Here is an 18,805-nt window from a genome sequence, read left to right on the forward strand (position 1 = left end):
GGTAAATATAAAAAAAATATATGCTGTGTGTATATTTATACTGTATATACATAATAAATGTACACAGTACACACACATATTTTTTTGGTAACGGTGTAAAAGTCTTTACTGCCACTTTTTTATATACAAGTCAGTCAATCTGGTGACCAATTTAAAAGGGAGATCAGATGCTAAATTCACTTTTACATGGTTTGAACATAAATGTGTGTTGGAAGTGTGTGTACACAACCACCCTATAATGACAAAAATCCACCCAGTGCTTTTTTTAAATCCCCCCAAAATCATTAGCTCTTTCTCCGATTCTCAGATTCTGGCCAGATGTACATCACACAGGCCAATGCCAATGCCACTTCCACGATTGTTGATTGACCCGGCCGTTTTAGCACAGACCTGCCCTGAGTTTCAACGCCGGAGCAGGGGTAGACAAGATTGTCTCCTAAACGATTGAGGTGTTTTGTTGTTGGATGTAATAATGAAAACAGCAGTCATCATTTACTCCCGACATGTGAGCCGCTGAAGACACAGTGGATTAATTTAGTTTTTTGAAGGGAATGCACCCCCGATCTATCTAAATGTGTCTATGTTCGCACAAATCATTCATCTCCTTTCCTAATAATGTGCTAGTTAGCAAGTTCCGCAGCTAAATGCGGTTAAAGTAAACAGTCTCAGAGAACTGCTCGTTACCCCATGGAAGAGAGAAGATTAAGGTTCTGCAATATATAAATATATTGTGGAAACTTAAATTCCTGTAGAGCTGCTTTGCAACGATTTGTATCGTAAAAAGCGCTATACAAATAAACTTGAATTGAAAAAGAGAGGGGCGGGGTGCGCAGATCTCATTAGCTTTTAAAGTGGCATGCATCGAAACGGGTCGCATTGAACAGTGCTGTTTTCGACAAGGTAAAAAGGGTGTTGTTTTACACTACCATTGAGAAATTTTAACAAAAGTATGTTATAGACTTTTCATTAAGACCCTAAAGAATCAGATCAACTTCTGGAAAATGGGCATCTGATGTCCCCTTTAAAGAAACAGTACACCCAAAAATGAAAACTTGGCATCACCCCCATGTCACCCAAAACCATTATGACAATTTCACCCTCTTCCTCGCACAATCCCATAAAATTTCTTCAGAAGACTTACAATGTAGCAAACACGTTGTTTAGTTGCTTTATAAAGCATTTCTTTTTTTAGTAAGAACAGGAAAATTACTTGATGTTCTGCATCTAGACAGGACAAACTGTTCTGTTTTTTAGGTGTACATTCTATTTGATAAAAAACCCATCATGAGCTGTTGGTTGACAAAAAGCATTTATTTCACATGTACATGAGTGTGTTTTTTCATTGTGTTGGGGTGCATTTGTTAATAAGACATACCCTCTTGTCTAGCTCATGAGGGGAGGACTCTGTGGCTGGAAGAAGGTAAGTGATGGTTGCAATAAGGACCTAAAGAGCATAAAATAAACATCACAAATCCAAACCATGCTTAACTCAAAATTCAGCTCACTTGTAGAGTGACTGACTTTACCTCCACTATTTTCTTTGGAGTGTCAGGTGGGAATTTCTGCAGTTCATCCACATAATTGATGAGCAGGTGCAAAATGTCTGAGGCCACCAGAGCAACGGTTTTATTTGAGAACTGGAAGAAAGGTATTAATGGTTAAAATGGAAGCAATCAGCAACATTAATGTGCTCAGACATGTGTGGAGCAAAACGGAAAAACTGTGTCGTGGGCCTCATCTGAGCTGATTAAGACGGGACGAGTCTTTGCCTAATTTGAGAGTGTTTGAGAGTGACACAGATGAGCCTTCCTGTAGCTCAAATAGTAGAGCATGGTGCTAGCAACGCCAAGGTCATGGGTTCGATTCCCAGGGAAAGCAAGAGCTGATAAAATGCAAAAACTGTAACTTGAATGCAATGTAAGTCGCTTTGGATAAAAGCGTCTGCTAAATGCGTAAATGTAAATGTAATTCTGCTTCATGGAACCCACCCAAAGAAGAGAGACCCTCATGTCTAACCCTCCACTGACACCAGATTCTCTGAAAAGCCAATAGAATCAACCCGATCACAAACAGACTTTTCTGATTGGACCAGAGTTTGAGTATGTGTGTGTGTTTGTGTCTGTTGGCCCTAGCCTTCATTTCAGACAGAAATGTAATAATTCCTCGAAGTCTCTGAAGCGTGCATTCTTCAGTGGATTAGCCTTCTGTCTGTGAGAAGCAGAGAAGCCAAACATGTTGACGGTCCAGATTTAGGAAGGATGGTAGGGGTGGGTGCAGGGAGTATGGAATAATCTTCTTCTGGATGAACAGAACACACTTGTGCCAGTGCAGTGAGCCCAGGCATCAGGAACGGCTTCAGAAGACTCAGGCCAAGGGCAATGCCATCATTTCTCTGCTGTGCTCACTTATGTTGCCAGTGAAGGTTCTTTTACAACACAGATGCTTCTATTCCGTTCATAATCAATCTTTAACAGCAGAATATATGTACATTTTGTTGTATAATCAAGCATCCATTACCTTGAGAGTGACACAGATGACATTAAGCGCTTCTTTGATCTGCGGATGCTGAGTGCCATGAACCAGTTCTTCACAGAGCCAAATACCCAGACTACAGAGAGCCACACACCTTCAAAAAGAATCAAAGACATAACTTTAAATTTAAAATCAACTGATAAATTCCAACACATTTAAAATTAACATCCAAACAATTTACAGATGTACAATCTCTATAATAATATTTGTGCTTTAGATATGGAAATGCAAACGTTTACATCTGCCATGTAAACAATTTACTTCAAGCAAAAACATTTATTAGCATTAAAAAAAATAAATAAATATAAATAAATAAAATAAATTAAAGTTAAAATTAGTGTGTGTAAATATTTTTACTTATTACATTTTAATTTATTTTAATTCTTTGCCTTTACTGTCACTTCTGATCAATTGTTGAATGTGTCCTTGTTGAATAAAAGTAGTTTTATATATATCTATCTATCAGCTTTTGCATCTATACATACATTTTGCACATTAAAAAAAAAAAAAAAAAAAAAAAAAAGACTGACTCAAATTTGCATGGCTTGAATGAGGCCCACAGCTCAATGTGTTGGGGCACGTGCACTAACCACTAGACCATATAGATCTTTAATCCTGCCTCCTGTCTGCCCCTTCTATGATCTAAGGCTTCCTCAAGCTTTTCCCTGAAAAAACACCCAAACTTTTTTCCACCGGGAGTTATGGGGGTTTCTAATGACTTGAGCCCCATCAGAATCCACTCTAATCCTACTGAGTCCTGGATTACTTTAAATGACACTGCTCCTAATCTGTTTAGATATGACCAGACACATAGCCCACACTGGTCTAACACTGACCGTAATGTACAGAGTTATTAAGCTGTCTGCCATGGGTTTTGCTTGCTTCATTTTAAAAAACAAATCTAAAAAGGAGGATGCACTGACCTGGAAAAAACAAGACTTTTCTTTTCATTTTTAGGACTAATAATACATTTCTGATTAAAGATACTATACAAGCTACATCAAGGGATCAATTAATTAATTATACAATCACCTGTTAAAATTAGATTTATGTTTATGGAATTAGTACAATGCATTTTAATGCACAATGACATGACATGTTTTCTGTCTGCTGCAGTATGCTCTGTATTATTTGAGTATTCATGTTAGTGATGTTCACATTTACAGTATCTACAGTATCTTTTTTGTCATACCCAACTTTTTGTCCTCTGGTTGAAATGTCATACTGTCTGTTCAGCTGTGATTTAGTTGCTTCATACAGCATTTTGCATTCAGCAAGAACAGGTAAATTATTGAATGTGACACACCTAGCTAAGATGACTTTTTTTTTTTTTAGAAGAGGAAATTATGTGGAGTGTGTAGGGGAATGGGATCAGGAAAGCTGCAAGCTAAATTCAAACGCGTGTCATTTACCTAAGCACCACAGCACAACATGTCAAAATGTTGTAACTTCTAAATCACGACTTTGACTAGGACAAGGTGTTTGTATCGTGAAACGCGCTACACAAATAAACAAATTGAATTTGTGTTCAGGGCTTGTACCTTGCTGGTGCAGAAGGCTCATCTCTGGCAGAGGTCAGGATGTGCTTGATTATATGCTCCTGAAACAGAAACACAAAACAATCGATATTAACGGGGTCATATCATACTTTTTTTTTTTTTTTTTTAAGTTTTCTGTGAATTTCACACCTAAAAATATAAACAATTTCTATCTATCTATCTATCTATCTATCTATCTATCTATCTATCTATCTATCTATCTATCTATCTATCTATCTATCTATCTAGTTTTTTTTCTTCCAAAATACAGTAACTAATAAACACTAATATTGTGAAATATTACTACAATTTAAAGTAATGATTTTCTATGAAAGCTTGTTTATATCTTGTAATTTAGATTTTTTTTTTTTTTCCGGAATTGGACAAAAAAGTCAGAATTGTGAGCTAAGTTGCAATCAAGGTTATTTTCGTAAACTGTAATAAAATAAAAGTCAAAATAATTGAAAAACTAGAACGAAACAAACAACAGTTATTAAAAAACTAACTGAAATAAAATAATAATCATCAAAAATATATAATAGTTTTCGTAATCATTACATTCTCACCCCTTGGCAGACAAATATAGGAGCTTTAGGGAAATACCTGCAAATGGCGCATCGCAACGCACATGGGGTTATCTGATGGAGAGACGCAAAGCAGTTGAAAGCAGAGTCCTGCACGGGTCCTGTTTGGTAAACGTGCACCAGCAGTGCTTAACACCCAACCCGTTATCCGACAGCAGCACTAATTTAATTCTGTACCAGACGTTCTGTACCTGTACCGTTTGACAAAGACCGCGAGTCATGAACCGAACCCGCATTAAATCTGACATTAGATAGGCAAAATTATTTATTTTCTCATGTAACAAGAAATCAAACCAACATTAGGCATTCTAAGTTGGTGCTTTGAAGATAAACAGACATGCAGCGCAATGTGATAATTAACAGAAAAAAGATGAGAACGAGCATCCTTTCTGTAACAAAAACACAACTTTTGCCTACATCTTGTGATCACTCTGCCAGGCTTTCGAACAAATAGGCTAAATCACATCATACACAAGCTTATAATTCTTCATAAATGAAAAGAACATATTGAAATATGAAACTTTAGCCTACTGTTAAATGCGACTACCCTTATTATGGAATTTCATTAGTCCCAGTCATGATTTATTTGCGGTTGTTCACGGAAAAGTGAGGAAGACACGACAGTTACAATATCATGATTATGGTTAAATAAGAAAAAAGACATCTAACCATTATAACCAAATTAGGCTACATTTATTTTCATATTAAATATTTCAACACACATCATTAGATATGAGATTAAGTAGAACTTGTCTAGATTTATTTAGTAAAAAGGCTTGACTGCTTTATTTTGGCATATATTTGTATAATTTTACCATCTGACCAATCTCAGCATGCGTTCATTTTGTGTCGCTAGACGTTTGCCTCACTAAGGTTAAATTATGCCTTAGTCTTAGTCTTATTTGGCCTGCGCTCTGGAAGTGATCTGTTAATTCTGCTAAACTTTAAATAAAAACTAAACTAAAACTAAAAAATATTAATGAAACTAATAAAAACTAAACTGAATTTTATAGCAAATTTGAAAGCGATATTAAAATAAAACTAATTTAAAAATTCAAAACTATAATAACCTTGGTTGCAATTACCTTTTATTCCATAGTTTTCTGTTTTAATTTATTTTAAAAAGTCATTTATTCCAGTAATAACCAAGCTGAATTTTAAGCAGACATTACTCCAGTGTTTACATGAGCATGAACATTTCTTATTATCAATGTTGAAAGCAAAACAAAAGAGCAGCATTTATTTGAAATAGAAATTTGCAACATTATAAATGTCTTTACTGGTGCTTGTGATCAATTTAATATACCCTTGCATCAGAACAAATAGACGATTCTGAATGGCAGTCAATGAAAATACAGGGTGCATAAAATCCTGTTCAAGGATCTGGCGACATACTGATACCGATCAATTTCATTCCATCTAGAGTGTGTCAGATAATATGCACCCATTTCTTAACCACACAGGACATTCGCTCACAGAAACATACACAATACCCCACACACTCCCACCAGAGACACAGATGCACAGAGCGAGATAATGCAGACAGACAAACAGATAATGATCAGAACCGCTCACAACAGACACAAAAGCTGACATAAAACCAGCAATCTGGCAACTCGGAACATTACATATCCAACCATCTGGAAAAGAAGCATCTGTCCGTGCGCACACACGCACAGAAAAAGGATCACGTTAACCACGGTCTTGTCATTCATGGCCTGCTCCTGGTTATCAGATGCCATCATGTGAATTTCTGTATGCGAGTGACGGACGCCTCCCCGCATGGCATTAGCTCCTTACTGTCGCTCGGAACAACACAGCAACACAATAACAACAGCCCTATGGAGCTTGGCTCAATGCAGCCTGCATTGCTGATCGCCCATTAGCACATTAGTGTCAGCAGGAACAATTACAGCAGATTTCCCTGCACTCTAAACAACCGTTGGAGTAGCATACATTCAGCCACTTGGATTTGCATAAGGGCAGGCCGTGGATCAGAGGTTAAACGCAGACGACAGATACAAGCACATGAGGAAGTCCTCATTGAAGGTCAGTGGTCAAAATGTTGCTGCATGAAATCAGACATTATTCATAAGATGCACAAAACTGCTTATTTTCCAAACTATTTTAGAAGGCAGTGCAAACTCACTTCACCATGCGCAAAATATTGAAAGAAAATCCCAAATACTGAATTGTGGGTGGGGGTTTATATGAATGTATCTCTGAGGGGAACTGACTCTTCAGAAAAATTTAGATGGCATTTTCTTTTCATCTTACCTCCATATAATGCATATTAATGTAGTATTTAAAAGCAGGTGCTTTGTTTACAGCAGTAACCAAAGAAACGCTGTATCACTGCTGTTCCATAAGCGCCACCTGCTGTCAGAGAGTGAATTTGCGTCTCATTCAGCCCATCTGCTGCTTTTGTTTCGTGCAGATGTTTTGATGTAGTATAATTTCACAAAGCTAAGGTCAGACCACTCTGTTTTTGCTTTATATTTTGAAATGATCCAATCTAATTTACATCAAAAACTGCTCATATCACATGTAGCATGTTTGTTTGGATCGTGATTAAAATGCAGTGGTTCTGCACAGTCAGGGAAAAAATGCTAGTAAACTGTGAAACCGTCAGAACGTGATTATAGATATACCGCCCAGCTCAGCTCAACAGCGCTCAAATGTTAGCAGGAAATGGACATTCATTTTTTAAATGAAAAATAATTAAAACCATAAAATAAATGAAAATTATATAAGAAAAAAAATTAAATATATGATAAAATAAAATAAATAAATAAAAACATTATTATAGAAAGGGAGAAAAAAGGTAGACCGATAGCTGACCTCACTACTGTATGCGTCTTGACACATCCATAATTTTTTGCGGTTATATTTTTACACAAAAATTTCAGGATGTGATACCTTGACATCTGTGAATTTCGTCATGAGGATGTCAGCCGTTGTAGGGTGCAGGGCAGGAAGTTCGTTGTACAAGTTTGGGAGGCACACCAGGGAGCCCAACAAGATCTGAGCCTCCACCCGTGGAGCCTGGGAGAAAGACAGAGAAAAGAGAAAGACAAAAGCAATTAACAACAGCAAGTTAAAGGCACATTGGATGTAACATTTACAAGCATATGTGCATAGATATTAATGCAAGTAGAGGCAGTGATATCTGGAAACAGTTTGGTGGTTTCTCACATTGAGGGACGAGCAGGCAGTTACACGACTCGCTGCCACGATGAAGTCCAGGATGAGCATAGTGGCACCCGGAAGTCCAATAGAGAAGAAGCGTGGAGAGCAGTGCTTAATTATGGTGTTCACAATGTCCTGTGAGTCAAAGGGGAAGATGTCAACACAAAAGTTTTGTGCAAAGTTGTCAATCCACATGGTGACCAGGTACACACAAACACACCTGGTCTTGGTGAAGCAGGCCGCAGTGCATGATGTTGTAGAAGTGTGTAAGGAAGTCAGAGTTGGGTGAAACATCCTGTCTTCTCTTCATTATCTTACAGATGAGCTTATAGGCGTGGAGTTTGCCCTGCTTATAGCGTTCGCCCAACATAGTGGCCTGCACACAGACAGCACAAAACCTTTATAAACAATCGATATCTCAATCGATCGATAGATAGCAAGATAGACAGAGAGATAGATAGCCAGATAGAGAGATAGATAGACAGACAGACAGATAGATAGAACAACAGAACTAACAAAAGATAGCTAGAATGACAGGCAGAACAAACAAGAGAATGACAGTAAATAGAAAAAAAAAAAATGATAGAATGAAAAAAAAAAATACAACAAACATACAATTGAATGACAAATAGAACAAACAGTAGAATAACTGAACAGACCTATTGTTTAGACAGACAGATAGACGCATATATTGTTGAACTCACTTTAAAAAGCCAGGGAGTCAGAATCCGCAGAGGTGGAATCAGATTCGGCGGGGGTGGAGACGACTGGTTGTCAAGGGAGATCCCGAGATTGTCTCTGATCTAGAGAGACAGAAAAACACAGAGACACAAGGACGTTTTTCAACTGGAATTTGATTAGTAACGGCAATGTAAATCATCCTTTCAGAGCAAGAGTGTGTGTGTGTGTGTGTTCACCTTGGCCAGGTTCTGCCAGAGTTCGCAGAGGTAGTCAAAGACCTGCGCGTGTATCTCAGGGTCCTTGATGGAGTTGACATCTCCCAGAATGCCTAGCATTCTCCTCCACATCACTGTGGCAACATCAGCGTGCCAGCCGGTCAGAGTGCCGCCGGCCATCACACTACAGTCCTCTGTCGGAAACTCACTGGTTTCTGAAAAGTACAATCAAGCAGGCTCATTATAAAGATGGCAAAGATGCAACAGATAGAGTACTAGTTTGCATATTCATAGCTAAGTATGTCTATCTATCCATCTATATGTTACCAAGGTCATCAGGGGTCTGCAGCACAGAGTGGTGCATTTTCTCATCCAGCTGTAGATCTTTATGCTGGACGTGTTCGGCAGTCAGCGTGGCGGGGGACGGCGTCTGCGATCGTGAGCCTCCCAGAGAGTGCATTGGAGACGCGCTCTCAGAACCTGAGGAAATATCAAGAGCATCAACACTTAGATCTCTAAACATGTCACAGAAATGTGTTGCAATGAGCCATTGACAGTAATACAGCATATGGGAACACTGTGACTGATACCAGAGTGTTCTGAAGCAACTAATAAAAGCAGCAGATGCTTTTACCCAAAGAAACTTTCTGTACACTTAAATGAAATATTTATTTTCAAAAATAAAAGTGTTGTCATCATTACTCGTGTTGTTCCAAACCTGCATGAGCTTCTCTCTTATGTAGAATACAAAAGAAGATATTTTGAAGAATTCTGAAGAACCGAATAGTTGTTGGTCCCCATTGACTTCCATAGTAGGGAAACTAGGGTGAACTATCCCTTTAACATGGGGAATGTTCGTTGATTAGGTTAGTTTGGATAGTTTTGGGTTTACCAAACAACACCCTAGTGCTCTTGAAAATAAGGGTTAGAGATTATGCTGCTTGTGTGGACTTAAGTATAGTATGCAATCGGAATGAAAGCAATCTGCTTTAATTGCCTGAAGGAACCACTACTGATGATGAATTATTTGCCTATTACAGTATAATGTGTTTCTCATTGCTGCTGGTTTCTGCAGAAATTACATTCGGTGATCAGTTCACATTCTTTGCATTACATGCAATGCAACTACAACATATGTGCTATGCATGTTAAAATTGAAACTTAAAACTAAAGAAAACTTGTGACTGGTTTGGAATCAAATAGTACAATACTGAAAATTAATCAAATATGCATTAAGACCAGGAAATCAAAACAATTTAAATTCAAATTTCAAACCACAAGAGCTTACGTTGAATTAAATGCCAGATACAGTTTAATATCCAGGCTGCACATTTATTTACTTATTTTAGCAATTAATTTAATTTGATTACCTTTTTTATTTACTTATATGCTAATAAACACAGGCCGTATTGCGATTTACTGTCTTTCCGTCCCCCCAAAATGAAAGACTTCTTTTGTTATCCATTTAAGATCGTTTCTTACAGCGATGATAGCAGTTCATATAACCTACAAACTGTCAGATATCTGTCCTCTACACCCTGCTGTATATGAGTGTGAATGTGTACCAGTAATGGTGACAGTGTCAGCTGACAGTCCGTGCTGACTGAGGCTGCTGGTCTCCGAGTCATTGTGGAGTGTTGTGAGACTGGAAAGCTCCTGTTCCTCTGCAGTCTGACCTGCTCCTCCCAAACTATCTTGATCCACAGAAGCCATAGCACATGTTTCAGGGGGGAAGCTGAAATCTACAGACAAACACACATTCAGTATTATCAACCTCTTTTAAAACCCAGTACTGGTTTGTCCCTTTAAATTCCACCTGAACTACTTACTTTCAAATTTGTTGTCATATTGAAAAGCATTGAAGGAATCTGATTGGCTGTCAGAGCTTATGAGGTCGCTTCCACTGGCGCTGGCTGGGGAGGTCCACTCAGAGGGCACACCGGGGTCGTCTGCAGGACGCGTGGCGTTCTGACGGTTCAGGAGCTCTGGTAGATCTTTGGGGATCTCCAGACTTCCTGGGCTACTGCCACGCCTCGTCATTGCCTAAAAAGAACATGGGAAAACGATAATGTACATTAAAAATAATATACAACAGTAGAATCAAAAACTGGATTAGTTAAGCATTATGCAGCATTTAGCGGACGTGAAACTTTTGTAGTTTTAAATACTATTATATTTGCTTAATTTGTTTACAATTATTATCAGGCATTTCAATTTAATGCAATCATTTAGTGTGATTAATTATAAAGAAAATACTGCGTAAAATGTTCTACCATCTAAGCAGTTCAAGTTTAGATGGAACTATAATCATATATACATCTCTTTAATTAGATGTAGTTTTAGAGACTATGCATACTGAATGCTTGCATAGACATACAGAAGTGCCTCTGGCCCTCAGTCTCTCCTGGATGAATTCGTCCATGAGGTCACTGACATTAGGGTTGCTGCTGCCAGGATCGTTGGACATGGGCCTCATCTTCGGTGTTAGCTCATCTTTATTGGCTGAGACAACAGGCACAAAAAGGCACATCAGTATTTTACAGGGACCTCCCAAAAAGGGTGCAAACACAGATGACCTAGCAGAATGATAAGTACTAACTGACTCTCTTTGAAGTGGTGTCCGACTCTCTCTACAGCACTTGAGTATAATTATGAATTAGTTTATTTGAGTTTGGGGACAGTGAGTAAATAAACACATTTTTCTTAAAGGACAACAGTGCCATTAAGTTTTTTTGCTCATGTTTTACATTTGCCTCTTTCATATCTTTTTTTTTATTATTATTATTATTATTTTTACATAATGGCAATCTGTTCACATTCAATTAATAATAAAATATATCTTAGCTTCATAGGTTTGGGGTGGGTAAGATGTTTTAATGTTTTTAAACGAAGTTACAAATATAAATATATAAAAAAAATAATATTGTAAATTACTGCAATTTAAAATAAAGGGGAATGGGAAGTGGTGTGTGGCCAAGTGTGGTGACCCATACTCAGAATTTGTGCTCTGCATTTAACCCATCCAAGTGTACACACAGTAGTGAACATACACCCAGAGCAGTGTTCATTCGTGGTATTGAGGGTGGAGAGAGTGTTGGTTATTCACAATCCCTGCCAGACCGGAGACTTGAACCTACGACCTTCAGGTTACAAGTCCAACTCTCTATCCATTAGGCCACGACTGCCCCAGTTAAATTTAACCATAAAATACCATTAAAAAAAAAACATACTTTTACAATTTCTTTTGAAATGCATTTTATTCCTGTGATTGTGATCAAAGCTGAATTTTCAGCATCATTACTCCAGTCTTCAGTGTCACATGATCCTTCAGAAATAATTAGAATGTGCTGATTTGCTCAATAAATATTTCTCATTTTCAATGATAATATCAGTTTGTTTAAACTTTTTTTTTCATATTTTTGTGAAAACTGAGATACATTTTTTTTTTAGGAATCTTTGATTAATAGAATGTTCAAAAGAACACCATTTATTTGATATAGAACCCTTTGTTACATATAAACAACTACACTGTAACTATTTATCGATTTAATACGTCCTTATTGAACGTCCCCATTAAGTATTAATTTCTTTCAAAACTAACCAAATAAGTACATCGTACTGACCCCCAACTTTTGAAGAGGAGTGAATGTTTTTCACATTATGGCAACAATGTAATCTTGTAAAATCAGCTAAAATTAGCATGAAAACAAATAATAATGGATTTGATTCTTGAATCTACGTTAACATTCACAAGACAGTGAAATAGTTTGTGGTGAAAAACTTGAGCGAATGAAACTCAGCACTATTGCCCTTTAAACACAACCAAAATCCTTTGACATTAAACTCATATAACACTAAACCAGAACAAAAACAGAAAAACAAAATCTTTAAATGGAAGCCAACCACAAAACTGATTTCATCCAGTGAAGCGATGCAGTTACTCACAGTTCATGCAGTCCCCAAACAGAGACAGACCGAGAGAGAGACAGAGCAAACCCTGGAAGTCCAAACCTAAGAGTTAGTGAGCCTTATGCTGACTGAGGTTAAAGTGAGACAGCAGTGAGTATGTTAGAGGAGCCACCCACAGCAAGACGAGGCAGCCTTCAACCCAAAGCAAAGGGTTAGGGAGCCACTGGTTAACAACAAATCATACCAACACAACATGGTGAGGTGGTGACTTTGGGCATTTGGATACTTCTTGAAGTCTGGTTAGTTTAGATTACAAGCTGTGTTTAAGTTATGAGGGCCCTGATTAACTAATAGCTTGTGCAACTGAACTGTCCACAGGAGCCGTTCTAAGGTGACTCCTGCTACTACACTACAGGCAAGCCAGCAAGCTTTTAACACGCAGTACCAGAAGACTTCAATTTAGAAAACAGTGCTCTTTGAGAGTGATAGTGCTGCTCTCTACTGGCCATACAAAACACTGCAACTACACCAGCTGTATACTGTTAAATTCTGTCATCAGAAACTGTTCAAAAATGCTTCAAAAAGGACAAAAAAGCATCATAGTGGTGCGCAATATATATAGTCTACAATAATAACAGAATTGTTGTTTTAAAAATGTGCAAGCTAAAACTATTATGTCACTCACTTTGCAAAAAACAATCAAAACATGCCTTGTCCATGCATTCACTGCATTATGCAGCCGCATTAGAATACAGTTAGAATGCCGACAAAAATAGTTCCAAACTGTCTGGAGCAGAACCGTTGCACAATGGGTTTTTTTATTGATTATGTTTGAATTTGAATATGAATTATGTTTATGAATGAATCATTTATATGACTGACTCAATGACTCTTTTTTTAACTTGATTTTTTTTTGTTCATAATTAAAGAATCATTAAATCTTTTAAATAATTTAATGTGTTATTTAAAAAAAATATTATTCTATAAACACATACAATTGTAATTGCAGTGTAAATATATTCACGCTATCTCTTCATACTTACAGTCTTCATGTATAAAGCGTAAATTTAATTTTTAATTAAAAAAACGTTTTCAGTATTCTTTTATTTAAACTCATTTGTCTCTACACACATGCATATATTTAGTCTGTGCAATCACACTATCGCACACCCCTATCATATGACTAAGAAAGCCTATTTTAAGGGGTGGGTTTTTTTTTGTCATTTTTGAAGCCCTAGATCCCATTATGAAAAAAAAGCGCTTAGGAAATTCCCCCTAAAAGATTTATTGGTGCACTATTCAGTAAAATGACGTTATTAAGAACTGAAACACATAACATTAGGTAGTATTAAAGATCACTGTGTTTTATGAATGTGTCAGTGAGCATGTGTGTGCATGTACATGTGTGAGAGATTGACAGAGGGCGGGGAGGTAGGCATGAGGTTGCATGCAGCATCCAGGGGAAGAGGGGCAGCAAAGATTAGGTCCCAGAAGCTTGAGGAGGAGGGGAAGCCGTCCCACAGGTAGGGGACCGATGGTCTTTTGGGAGTCTTTTTTTTTTTTTTTTGGAATTGAGCTACTTTGAAAGAAAATACAAAAAGAGGCTTCAATTCAATCCACATTCAGCAAAAATCAAACAGTCACAAGAAAAGAGAGAAAAAAAAAGGGAAAACGCACAGGCGCTTTGGTCACATTTTTCATGTCTTCCATGTTGACATCGAGTCGACCGAGTCCTCACCTGATGTTTTTCTTCCAAAATAGCCCATAACGTGAGAGTACAGGTCCTTCAGGGGGGCCTCAGTGGCAGGCACTTTGCTGTGACGCTGGGGCGATGCTGCCTGGGCCCTGGGTTTGGAGAGAGCGTGGACCATAGACTTATACACCCCGCCCAACAGTGCCACCTGCTGCTGCCGTGACGGGCTGCACCCTGACTCCTGAGACCTAGAGCGGGACCCCCGCGGGCGGAGAGTCGGGCGGCCAAGTCGGCCGCGTCTAGCTCCGCTGATGGAGCCTCTATCCCGCTCGACCGCCTCGCAACAGGTGACCCCCTCCCCCACGCCCTTTGCCACTGCCCCGCTCGCCCCAACCGAGTGGCTGCTGAAGTGGCCGAGACGGCGGAGACGGGTCTTCCAGTGCGCTTCTTTGGGGTCCAGAGGGTTGTGAAACTGCACAGACTCTGTGGATGGGCGGAAGCTGACATGGACACCACCGCTGTGGCGTTTTTTGGGGTCAAGATGGGATAGCTTGGGCCTCGGTGCAACCTGGGAAGCCTGTGGACTAAGCTCGCTCTCGCTAGCCCTGTCCGTGGCGTTCTGCCGGTGTAACTGCATGACTTTGTTGCCCTCTGCTGGCTGCGTACTAACACTTAAATCCCAATCACATTCTTCTAAGCACTCGTAAAAACTTTTCTCACTCTGCTCCATCTCTTTATCCCATTCTAGCGCCCAATCCCCACTTCCCCCAAACTGTACCTGCCTGTTATCTACACCTGCTTCCACTTTCACTTCCTCCTTGCTACGAATCTCTCTAAAATTGCTGAAGACGTCCTCCTCCCCTTCTCCCTGGATCTGATTGGTCGAGGCCGCTGCTGGACAGGACCAATCAGGGATAAAGGGGGGTTGCTGCCCTGGCATCTGGCAGAGATGGTCATAGATGCTTTCGCCCACCTCCAGGGATGCCTGGCTGTCGGGGGGGTGATGTGGGTCAGTAAGCTGGTGTGGGGTCGGGGAACTGTGGGGGGACTCAGAGGCGGTGGTTGTAAAGTGGGAGGAGTGAGAGGGACTGTCAGAGACAGGAAGTGCACCTTTGACCCGCTCTGCGATGAAGGGCTCCATGATGTCAGAGGCGCTGCTGCTGCGGGGGAGCGGAGGCTGCTCCATCTCACCGGAGGCGGAAAACAACTCGGACGATGGGGTCTCCTCACTTTGAGAGCAGTGACGGATCCGCAACCCACGCTGGACAATGGGAGGTTCCTCCAGGTCTGTACACGAACAGATATTTATCGATCAACACGCTTAAACATGCAAGTGTGTTTATACAAGAATATGGTCAGTAATATTATCTTAAAGACACAAGTTTACATTTTAAGTCTTAAAATTTCAGATACCTAAGAGGTGATGAAAAGACCTAGAAAGTTTTATCATGTCAACTGATCCACAGTGGCCACATTTTACATGCAAAAAAAACACATGCATACATAAAACAATTAAATCAAATTTAAAAATTAATCTCGAAGGTAAATATGAAACGTATAAGATCACAAGCAAAAAGAAAGCTAATCACTTTAAAAGACACATAAATGAATGCTTCTATTTTGACATTCTCCCAGTTGTTCTAGATTAATATTATGATCATGAAATGCAGACAAAAGGTAAAACCTGTAGAGGGTATTTTTTTCAAAAATTCTGGGTGTGAAGAGGGATTATATTGGATGAATGGTGATGCAAGAAGGATAATATTGTAGATTCTCAAAGACGAGGAAAAGAAACCAGTACAGACGCAAACGCACACATGCAGAACTCAATAGTTCTGTTGGGTGAAGTGCACACAAAGAAATGTCTGGGTCATATTCCACCCCAAAATAAAATGAAAAGGTTGATTAACATTGATGAATTCCATATCCTGAACAACAAAGACATAGACTAAAGACAAAGAATAACTTTTAACTTGCATTATTATAAGCAGTAAATGCTAATTTTCACACATATTAATAGAGGTTTAATTTTTTAAGTTAAAACTCAAATTAAACTAATGAATTTACATTAATGTACTCGCAACAATTAAAGGGGTATATTAAGAAATTAACATTAAACCAGACTAATAAATGTTACAAATTGTATTTATTGTTAATTAAAACTATTGTTAACAAATTGTACCCTACTGTAAAATTGTACCGATATTATTTCTAATTTTAAATAAAATAAAATCATATAAATCCAGAAGGGAAAATATAATGTTAAAAATAGGATAACATTTCTTTTTATTTCAGCAAAAGATGATTTATTTTCTATTCTTTTGAATTTGAGGATCAATGTGACCAAAACATTTCTTAACATTTGTCTTGAGATTCATCCTGTCAGAAAGCATCTGCGTCAATGCATGAGGCTTTAAAGCAATGATGAATGAGAAGGAAATCTTGCACATTAAAAACACAAAAAAAACTCATTCAGGTCTATTAAATGAAAATTACTATACACATAAAACACACAGGCAGGGGAAGCTAACTAGAGGAAGTGTGCTCACATACATATACATGCACATCCACAGGGCAGGACGCAGTCAGAGGCGAGAGTGCCGATACGGGCATAGAGGGCTCTACCTGACAGCTCGTCAGCTAGGGGAGTGAGGACAGAATCAGGCAGGAGAGGGTGTACGGGGTGGATCAGGACAGGTGCGCTTTTAGCACTGCGGATAAAGGCTGAGGACAGCAGACTGTCCCCCGTAGAGCAACTACGCAGAGCTACAGACCGCACACACCCAGAAAGAGAAAAAGAGAAGAACGACAAGACGACGGAGAGTGTGAGAGAGAAAGGGAAATGGGGCAGAGCGAGATAAGGAGTGATGGAGGGACACAGGAGAAGTTAGGGAAGAGAAAGACATGATGGAGAGAGAGAAAAAGAGAAAGTGATGGCAGAAAGCAGTGAGCATTACAAACAAGAGGTAAAGAAGTGACCTTCTCAGTGCATATCAGATTAGCACTGACATACACATGAACATCATGTCACTGGAAAATCCAGATTGTGAAGTTTATAGGAGAAACATGACGTGTTAAAGACATTCCATATTTATCATAAATCCAGTCATTTCAATAGAAATCCTCTCGACCTGGAATTTCATGTTAGGATGAAATATTTTCCCAAGCATATTTATATCCGATATCCGATAAGTGGAGCTTCAAACATCTCTACACTATTGATAACAGACATTTTTGCCAACAAAATTTTGCCGAAATTACAGTAATGTAACTGCACCTTAAGAAAGGACATTGTTTAACACAATCATGTTCTCTCCTTGTAAATATCTTCATCTTTGCTCATCTTTGTTTTTCTGAACCAGGATAACAGAGTAATGAAGATAAAAACATAAGCAAAGTTTGCACAATTTAAAACAACCTAAAATAGGTTTAAACTGACAGGAAGAGAGGACAAGAAAGGTTTGAAACACACTCACCCACTGTCTTCTGTCTGACGATGCTTCTGGCCTTCTCAATGCCTGGTGAACCAGCAGTGGTAGCGCTGCGCTGTCTCATGGCAGCAGCCTGGCCTGGTGGGTCTCGACTCCAGCCTTTGGAGAACGACCTATCCACAGTGATTTTCTGGCACTCATGGGCGCCACCTAGAGGTAGCAGTGACAAATATATCACGTATATGTATGATAGTGAAGCTGGTATGAGAGCTTAAGTTTGCATGTTGTGCAACTACCTTCATCTGTGTAAAAGCATTAAAAGTATTCATTGTGATTTTGTATTTTTGTAAAAACTCACCTTTGCCTTTGTGTTTTTTCTGTTTCTGCTCACTGAGCTTGTCCAGGGGCAGCTCGTTCAGGTCCAGGCTGTAAAGGTTGCGTGCTAGTACCTTGGTAAGTGTCTCCATGGTGAGGGACCACTCAGTGACCAGCTCCTCCCAGCAGGTGAGAGATGAGAGTACAGACAGCAGGTCATCCCACAACTCCCGATAGACGTACACATTCAGATTCCCTTTGATCCAAGCCACAATCAGAGTCTGAACAGGAAGACAGACCAAACAGAGTATGGACTACATCAGACACTTCAACATATTAACTAGAACTTATTTTAATTCATTATTAAAAATAATTTATTTAATTAATTATTAACTAAATATTTTAGTTAATTATTTATATATTATATAGTACTTAATAATATTCTAAAATAGCTTATATTTTTACATTTTCAGTTTTAATTATAGATTAAGTTTTAGTAATTCATTTATTTTTTATTTAAAAAGCTAACTGCTGTGGTATTTTAGTGGGTGGTACCTGAAAAATGGCCCCAGCCAAACGGCCCGATAAAATGTTGCTCTTCTTCCCATGAGGCATAATAGATGGAGGCCTCTTCATCACACACTCAGTTACCCTTAGCAACACCAGCAAGATCTGCTCCCTGTGACGGACACAAATACAATCAAGATGAGCACATATT

General features: G+C 38.8%; 1 protein-coding gene across 4 annotated transcripts in view; it reads right to left on the reverse strand.

The window, feature by feature from the left end:
- LOC306886487 (ral GTPase-activating protein subunit alpha-1-like) overlaps nt 1-18,805 on the reverse strand; it is a 75,634-nt gene that overhangs the window by 37,728 nt on the left and 19,101 nt on the right. For 2 of the 4 annotated variants that reach the window (XM_079443623.1, XM_079443622.1), the window contains exons 14-30: nt 18,643-18,766; nt 18,131-18,368; nt 17,818-17,982; nt 15,452-15,628; nt 11,117-11,241; nt 10,569-10,782; nt 10,305-10,481; nt 9,067-9,219; nt 8,761-8,954; nt 8,548-8,646; nt 8,064-8,219; nt 7,850-7,978; nt 7,574-7,699; nt 4,074-4,132; nt 2,518-2,626; nt 1,527-1,637; nt 1,376-1,444 (exon numbers count right to left, since the gene is read on the reverse strand). In XM_079443623.1, the coding sequence (XP_079299749.1) occupies nt 1,376-1,444; nt 1,527-1,637; nt 2,518-2,626; nt 4,074-4,132; nt 7,574-7,699; nt 7,850-7,978; nt 8,064-8,219; nt 8,548-8,646; nt 8,761-8,954; nt 9,067-9,219; nt 10,305-10,481; nt 10,569-10,782; nt 11,117-11,241; nt 15,452-15,628; nt 17,818-17,982; nt 18,131-18,368; nt 18,643-18,766 (2,425 nt within the window). Of the gene's footprint in view, nt 1-1,375; nt 1,445-1,526; nt 1,638-2,517; nt 2,627-4,073; nt 4,133-7,573; nt 7,700-7,849; nt 7,979-8,063; nt 8,220-8,547; nt 8,647-8,760; nt 8,955-9,066; nt 9,220-10,304; nt 10,482-10,568; nt 10,783-11,116; nt 11,242-14,386; nt 15,629-17,817; nt 17,983-18,130; nt 18,369-18,642; nt 18,767-18,805 lie in introns of all 4 variants that reach the window. The other 2 variants (XM_079443624.1, XM_079443625.1) reach the window with 1 other exon arrangement.

Source organism: Barbus barbus (genome assembly GCF_936440315.1).
Source record: "Barbus barbus genome assembly, chromosome: 20".
In the NCBI taxonomy this organism is placed as follows: domain Eukaryota; kingdom Metazoa; phylum Chordata; class Actinopteri; order Cypriniformes; family Cyprinidae; genus Barbus; species Barbus barbus.